This window comes from Salmo trutta, chromosome 9 (genome assembly GCF_901001165.1).
Source record: "Salmo trutta chromosome 9, fSalTru1.1, whole genome shotgun sequence".
Taxonomy (NCBI): Eukaryota; Metazoa; Chordata; class Actinopteri; order Salmoniformes; family Salmonidae; genus Salmo; species Salmo trutta.
This window is the reverse complement of record NC_042965.1, coordinates 48,059,769-48,068,208: the sequence shown is the minus strand read 5'-3', so window position 1 is coordinate 48,068,208 and position 8,440 is coordinate 48,059,769. Positions and strand designations below refer to the sequence as shown.

Below are 8,440 nucleotides of genomic sequence, written 5' to 3'. Positions count from 1 at the left end.
TCTAGTGACTGTACATTAGCCAGTAGAATGAGGGACGATCAGAGGTCCTCCATCTTATTATCTGGTGACTGTACATTAGCCAGTAGAATGGAGGGACGATCAGAGGTCCTCCATCTTATTATCTAGTGGACTGTACATTAGCCAGTAGAATGGAGGGACGATCAGAGGTCCCTCCATCTTATTATCTGGTGACTGGTACATCAGCCAGTAGAATGGAGGGACGATCAAGGTCCTCCATCTATTATCTAGTGACTGTACATCAGCCAGTAGAATGGAGGGACGATCAGAGGTCCTCCATCTTATTATCTGGTGACTGTACATTAGCCAGTAGAATGGAGGGACGATCAGAGGTCCTCCATCTTATTATCTAGTGACTGTACATTAGCCAGTAGAATGGAGGGACGATCAGAGGTCCTCCATCTTATTATCTAGTGACTGTACATTAGCCAGTAGAATGGAGGGACGATCAGAGGTCCTCCATCTTATTATCTGGTGACTGGTACATCAGCCAGTAGAATGGAGGGACGATCAGAGGTCCTCCATCTTATTATCTAGTGACTGTACATCAGCCAGTAGAATGGAGGGACGATCAGAGGTCCTCCATCTTATTATCTGGTGACTGTACATTAGCCAGTAGAATGGAGGGACGATCAGAGGTCCTCCCATCTTATTATCTAGTGACTGTACATTAGCCAGTAGAATGGAGGGACGATCAGAGGTCCTCCATCTTATTATCTAGTGACTGGTACATTAGCCAGTAGAATGGAGGGACGATCAGATGTCCTCCATCTTATTATCCAGTGACTGTACATTAGCCAGTAGAATGGAGGGACGATCAGAGGTCCTCCATCTTATTATCTGGTGACTGTACATTAGCCAGTAGAATGGAGGGACGATCAGAGGTCCTCCATCTTATTATCTAGTGACTGTACATTAGCCAGTAGGAATGGAGGGACGATCAGAGGTCCTCCATTTATTATCTAGTGACTGGTACATTAGCCAGTAGAATGGAGGGACGATCAGAGGTCCTCCATCTTATTATCTGGTGACTGTACATTAGCCAGTAGAATGGAGGGACGATCAGTCCTCCATCTTATTATCTAGTGACTGGTACATTAGCCAGTAGAATGGAGGGACGATCGAGGTCTCCATCTTATTATCTAGTGACTGGTACATCAGCCAGTAGAATGGAGGGAAGAGGTGACCGACCGGTTTTTCCTTCACCTTAATCTCACCAGGATCCCCCCCTCCTTACCTCTGTAACGCCGGCGTTTCTCTTGGGTAGCTGAAAATTGGGTTGGAATTACAGAGAGCGCCGAGGGCAGATGAGTCGAAGTAGAAGCCGGAATTGGGGTAAGTAACTGCCAACTGATGTTCAAGAGTTGTTTATGGATGTAAGAAATAATAGCGGAAACACTTTGTAAAAATAAACAACAAAATAATAACGAAATAGCAAAGTTGGGTCGGAGCAAAACGGTGGCCATCAGGTAGGTGCCATCTTGTGGGTGTGTGTGCATGCTGTTCATGCGTGTGTGTGTGTGTAGACATTGTGCGTGTGTGTGTGTGTGTGTGTGTGTGGGGCATGTGTGTCAGATCTGTGCTGGGACTCTGATTGAATTATCATGATAAAGCGGCTCATTCCCCTGTACTAATTAACCAACTACTGGGGATTCCTTAACAAGGTGTTCTGAGCAGGCCAGAGAAGACCAGGGTTAGTATGATATAGAGACTGATTCCTTAACAAGGTGTTCGAGCAGCCCAGAGAAGACAGGGTTAGTATGATAGTAGAGACGATTCCTTAACAAGGTGTTTCTGAGCAGCCCAGAGAAGACAGGGTTAGTATGATAGTAGAGACGATTCCTTAACAAGGTGTCTGAGCAGCCCAGAGAAGACAGGGTTAGTATGATAGTAGAGACTGATTCCTTAACAAGGTGTTCTGAGCAGCCCAGAGAAGACAGGGTTAGTATGATAGTAGACAAGGGGTTCTGGCAGCCAGAGAAGACAGGGTTAGTATGATAGTAGAGACCGATTCCTTAACAAGGTGTTCTGAGCAGCCCAGAGAAGACAGGGTTAGTATGATAGTAGAGACCGATTCCTTAACAAGGTGTTCTGAGCAGCCCAGAGAAGACAGGGTTAGTATGATAGTAGAGACTGATTCCTTAACAAGGTGTTCTTGAGCAGCCAGAGAAGACAGGGTTAGTATGATAGTAGAGACGATTCCTTAACAAGAGTGTTCTGAGCAGCCCCGAGAAGACAGGGTTAGTATGATAGTAGAGATGCTTCCTTAACAAGGTGTTTTCGAGGCAGCCCAGAGAGACAGGGTTAGTATGATAGTAGAGACCGATCCTTACAAGGGTGTTTTGAGCAGCCCAGAGAAGTAGAGACTGATTCCTGAACAAGGTGTTCTGAGCAGCCCAGAGAAGACAGGGTTAGTATGATAGTAGAGACTGATTCCTTAACAAGGTGTTTTGAGCAGCCCAGAGAAGTAGAGACTGATTCCTGAACAAGGTGTTCTGAGCAGCCCAGAGAAGACAGGGTTAGTATGATAGTAGAGACTGATACCTTAACAAGGTGTTCTGAGCAGCCCAGAGAGACTGATACCTTAACAAGGTGTTCTGAGCAGCCCAGAGAAGTAGAGACTGATTCCTGAACAAGGTGTTCTGAGCAGCCCAGAGAAGACAGGGTTAGTATGATAGTAGAGACTGATTCCTTAACAAGGTGTTCTGAGCAGCCCAGAGAAGACAGGGTTAGTATGATAGTAGAGACTGATTCCTTAACAAGGTGTTCTGAGCAGCCCAGAGAAGTAGAGACTGATTCCTGAACAAGGTGTTCTGAGCAGCCCAGAGAACACACACACACAGACAGACACACAGACAGACAGACAGAGAGAGAGAGCTGTGTTCTCACCTTGTTGGGCTGGTTAAGGTCATAGCTGGTCAGTGAAGTCAGAAGGTGCTGCAGGCCAGGTACGTTGTTGTCGTTTATTGCATGGATTATAGCCTTCATCACAAAGGAGTCTTCCTCATCCTATTGACACACCACAGGGGTTATTTTGTTTCCAGCAGGTGTATGGGGGGGAAGACAGACAGAGAGGGGGGTGGGGAGGGACAGACAGAGAGGGGGGGGGGGAGGGACAGACAGAGAGAGAGGGGGTGAGGAGGGACAGACAGAGAGGGGTGTGGGGAGGGACAGAGAGAGAGGGGGGTGGGGAGGGACAGACAAAGAGGGGGGTGAGGAGGGACAGACAGAGAGTGGGGGGTGAGGAGGGACAGACAGAGAGTGGGGGGTGAGGAGGGACAGACAGAGAGAGAGGGAGGGGGGGAGGGACAGACAGAGAAAGAGGGGGGTGGGGAGGGGACAGACAGAGAGAGGGGGGGTGGGGAGGGACAGACAGAGAGGTGGGGTGGGGAGGGACAGACAGAGAGGGGGGGGGGGGGGAGGGACAGAGAGTGGGGGGTGAGGAGGGACAGACAGAGAGAGAGGGAGGTGGGGAGGGACAGACAGAGAAAGAGGGGGGTGGGGAGGGACAGACAGAGAGAGAGGGGGGTGGGGAGGGACAGAGATAGAGGGGGGTGGGGAGGGACAGACAGAGAGAGAGGGGGGTGGGGAGGGACAGACAGAGAGGGGGGTGAGGAGGGACAGACAGAGAGGGGGGTGGGGAGGGACAGACAGAGAGAGAGGGGGGGGTGAGGAGGGACAGACAGAGAGGGGGGTGGGGAGGAACAGACAGAGAGGGGTGAGGAGGGACAGACAGAGAGGGGTGAGGAGGGACAGACAGAGAGGGGGGTGGGGAGGGACAGACAGAGAGGGGGGGTGGGGAGGGACAGACAGAGAGGGGGGGTGTTAGTAAATATCCGTTTTGACATCATTTCCGGTCTTGTGGACTTGGTTTACGTGCTGCTCTGCGGTTTGTTGCTAACGTTACTTTTCTACCTGCCAACTTCACGGTTTTTACTTATTAATTATTGTTTATATATATATTTTCCCCCTTCATCACCTTTTTTCATCCCGGACGCTTTATCTGGACATGGTTCTACACGACCTCCACCAGATGTAACATTAACATGATGCCTTCTAATTGCAGTCGCTGTACTCATAATATACAGGAGAACGATCACCTTACGGCGAGGATAGCTGTGCTGCAAGCCCAGCGCCAGATGCAATCGTTAGGCAAGGGTCATTTCAGTGTAGGAAAGGATGAAACCGCGTCTGTGCCACCAGCAAGTACAGATAGTAACGTTAGTATAAACCCCCTCGCACGGTCCCCGCAGCCGGACAACTTTCTCATGGCTTCTGGAGGGAAACGCTGTAGGAATGCTCAACCGGTGTCGCTTATTCAGCCGACAGAAACTTTCAACCGGTTCTCCCCATTAAGCAACGAGTCGGAGTCAGAGGCCGAGCCTCCTCTGGTCTTTCCTCCGCCCGTTACGGGGTCTGAGACGCCAAAGCTTCCCACCATTAGATCTGACAAATTGAAAAACATGTCATTGGCGATTCCTAGATGCCCTTCCAGACTCCCTCCACCTACCCAAGATCGTCAGAGTACAAAAATCGGTTAACCACCGAACTGAGGAACTCAATTTAACCCTGCGTAATACCCTAGATGCAGTCGCACCCCTAAAAACAAAAAACATTTGTCATAAGAAACTAGCTCCTGGTATATAGAAAATACCTGAGCTCTGAAGCAAGGTTCCAGAAAATTGAAATGGCGCCACATCAAACTGGAAGTCTTCCGACTAGCTTGGAAAGACAGTACCGTGCAGAATTGAAGAGCCCTCACTGCTGCTCCATCATCCTATTTTTCCAACTTAATTGAGGAGAATAAGAACAATCCTAAAATGTATTTTTGATACTGTCGCAAAGCTAACTAAAAAGCAGCATTCCTCAAGAGAGGATAGCTTTCACTTCAGCAGCGATAAATTCATGACCTATGACGATAAGATCATGATCATTAGAAAGCAAATTACAGACTACTCTTTAAATCTGCATATTCCTCCACAGCTCAGTTGTCCTGAGTCTGCACAACACTGCCAGGACCTAGGATGAAGGGAGACACTCAAATGTTTTAATGTTATATCTCTTGACACATGATCTCTAAACCGTCAAGCTGCAAACTGGACCCTAGTCCAACTAAACTACTGAAAGAGCTGCTTTCTGTGCTTGGCCCTCCTATGTTAAACATAATAAACGGCTCTCTCTCCACCGGATGTGTACCAAACTCACTAAAAGTGGCAGTAATAAAGCCTCTCCTGAAAAAGCCAAACCTTGACACAGAAAATATAAAAAACTAAAATCGTCCTGTATCGAATCTCCCATTCCGCAAAAAAAAATTTTAAAAGCTGTTGCGCAGCAACTCACTGCCTTCCTGAAGACAAACAATGTATACGAAATGCTTCAGTCTGGTTTTAGACCCCATCATAGCACTGAGACTGCACTTGTGAAGGTGGTAAATGACCTTTTAATGGCGTCAGACCGAGGCTCTGCATCTGTCCTCGTGCTCCTAGACCTTAGGGCTGCTGTTGATACCATCGATCACCACATTCTTTTGGAGAGATTGGAAAGCCAAATTGGTCTACATGGACAAGTTCTGGCCTGGTTTAGATCTTATCTGCATCAGTTTGTCTCTGTGGATGGGTTGTCCTCTGACAAATCAACTGTAAAATTCAGTGTTCCTCAAGGTTCCGTTTTAGGACCACTATTGTTTTCACTTTGGCAGCATATAATAAATACAACAACAACAAAAAATACATAATATATTTTACCTCTTGGTGATGTCATTCGGAAACATAATGTTAACTTTCACTGCTATGCGGACGATACACAGTTGTACATTTTGATGAAACGGTGGTGGTGAAATCCCAAAATTTCCCTACCTGGAAGCCTGTGTTTCAGACACAAGGAAGTGGATGACGGCAAATGTTTTACACTTAAATTCGGACAAAACAGAGATACTAGTTCTAGGTCCCAAGAAACAAAGAGATCTGCTATTGGATCTGACAATTAATCTTGATGGTTGTACAGTCGTCTCAAATAAAACTGTGAAGGACCTCGGCGTTACTCTGGACCCTGATCTCTCTTTTGACGAACATATCAAGACTGTTTCAAAGACAGCATTTTCCCATCTACGTAACATTGCAAAAATCTGAAACTTTCTGTCCAAAAATGATGCAGAAAAATGTATCCATGCTTTTGTCACTTCTAGGTTAGACTACTGCAATGCTCTACTTTCCGGCTACCCGGATAAAGCACTAAACAAACTTCAGTTAGTGCTAAATACGGCTGCTAGAATCCTGACTAGAACCAAAAAATGTGATCATATTACTCCAGTGCTAGCCTCTCTACACTGGCTTCCTGTTAAGGCAAGGGCTGATTAAGGTTTTACTGCTAACCTACAAAGCATTACATGGGCTTGCTCCTACCTATCTTTCCGATTTGGTCCGGCCGTACATACCTACACGTACTCTACGGTCACAAGACGTAGGCCTCCTTATTGTCCCTAAAATTTCTAAGCAAACAGCTGGAGGCAGGGCTTTCTCCTATAGAGCTCCATTTTTATGGAATGGTCTGCCTACCCATGTGAGAGACGCAGACTCGGTCTCAACCTTTAAGTCTGATCTCTTCAGTAGGTCCTATTATTGAGTGTAGTCTGGCCCAGGAGTGTGAAGGTGAACGAAAAGGCACTGGAGCGACAAACCGCCCTTGCTGTCTCTGCCTGGCCGGTTCCCCTCTCTCCACTGGGATTCTCTGCCTCGGGCTTGTGCCGTTGGGGAGATCTTCGTGGGCTATACTCTGCCTTGTCTCAGGGTGGTAAGTTGGTGGCTTGAAGATTTCCCTCTAGTGGCGTGGGGGCTGTGCATTGGCAGTGGGTGGGGTTATATCCTGACTGGTTGGCCCTGTCTGGGGGTATCGTCAGACGCGATCACAGTGTCTCTTGACACCTCCTGTCTCAGCCTCCAGTATTTATGCTGCAATAGTTTGTGTAGGGCTATGTTATATATGGAGTATTTATTCTGTCTTATCCAGTGTCCTGTGTGAATTTAAGTATGCTCCCTCTAACTCTCTCTCGCCCTCTCTCTCTCTTCTCTCAGAGGACCTGAGCCCTAGGACCAGACACTACCCTCCAGCCTATCCAGACACTACCCTCCATCCTACCCAGACACTACCCTCCATCCTACCCAGACACTACCCTCCATCCTACCCAGACACTACCCCCCACTACCCAGACACTACCCTCCATCCTACCCAGACAGTACCCTTCATACTACCCAGACACTACCCTCCATACTACCAAGACACTACCCTCCATCCTACCCAGACGATACCCTCCATCCTACCCAGACGATACCCTCCATCCTACCCAGACACTACCCTCCATCCTACCAGACACTACCCTCCATCCTACCCATAAACTACCCTCCATCCTACCCATAAACTACCCTCCATCCTACCCATAAACTACCCTCCATCCTACCCATAAACTACCCTCCATCCTACCCAGACACTACCCCCCACTACCCAGACACTACCCTTCCAGCCTACCCATAAACTACCCTCCATCCTACCCATAAACTACCCTCCATCCTACCCAGACACTACCCCCCACTACCCAGAAACTACCCTTCCAGCCTACCCATAAACTACCCTCCATCTTACCCATAAACAACCCTCCATCTTACCCATAAACTACCCTCCATCCTACCCATAAACAACCCTCCATCTTACCCATAAACTACCCTCCATCTTACCCATAAACTACCCCTAGAAATTACCCTCCATCCTACCCATAAACTACCCTCCATCCTACCCATAAACTACCCTCCATCCTACCCATAAACTACCCTCCATCCTACCCATAAACTACCCTCCATCTTACCCAGACACTACCCTCCATCTTACCCATAAACTACCCTCCATCTTACCCAGACACTACCCTCCATCCTACCCAGACACTACCCTCCATCCTACCCATAAACTACCCTCCATCCTACCCAAAACCTACCCTCCATCCTACCCAGACACTACCCCCCACTACCCAGACACTACCTTTCCATCCTACCCATAAACTACCCTCCACCCTACCCATGAACTACCCTCCATCTTACCCATAAACTACCCTCCACCCTACCCATAAACTACCCTCCATCCTACCCATAAACTACCCTCCATCTTACCCATAAACTACCCTCCACCCTACCCATAAACTACCCTCCATCAAAAAACTACCCTCCATCCTACCCATAAACTACCCTCCACCCTACCCATAAACTACCCTCCATCTTACCCAGACACTACCCCCCACTACCCATAAACTACCCTCCATCCTACCCAGACACTACCCTCCATCCTACCCATAAACTACCCTCCCACCTACCCATAAACTACCCTCCACCGTACCCAGACACTACCCTCCATCTTACCCAGACACTACCCTCCATCCTAC

The 8,440-nt window shown here is 48.1% G+C and overlaps 1 protein-coding gene and 1 long non-coding RNA gene across 2 annotated transcripts in view; one reads left to right on the top strand and one right to left on the bottom strand.

Annotated features, from left to right (window-relative positions):
- dapk1 (death-associated protein kinase 1) overlaps positions 1–8,440 on the bottom strand; it is a 178,713-nt gene that overhangs the window by 58,335 nt on the left and 111,938 nt on the right. The window contains 1 exon segment of the mRNA XM_029763893.1: positions 2,908–3,027. Coding sequence (XP_029619753.1) covers positions 2,908–3,027 — 120 coding nt within the window.
- On the top strand, positions 2,122–2,769 carry LOC115200683 (uncharacterized). Its single transcript, XR_003879584.1, has 3 exons — positions 2,122–2,167; positions 2,401–2,508; positions 2,719–2,769. It is a non-coding gene; the product is annotated as an uncharacterized LOC115200683 (long non-coding RNA).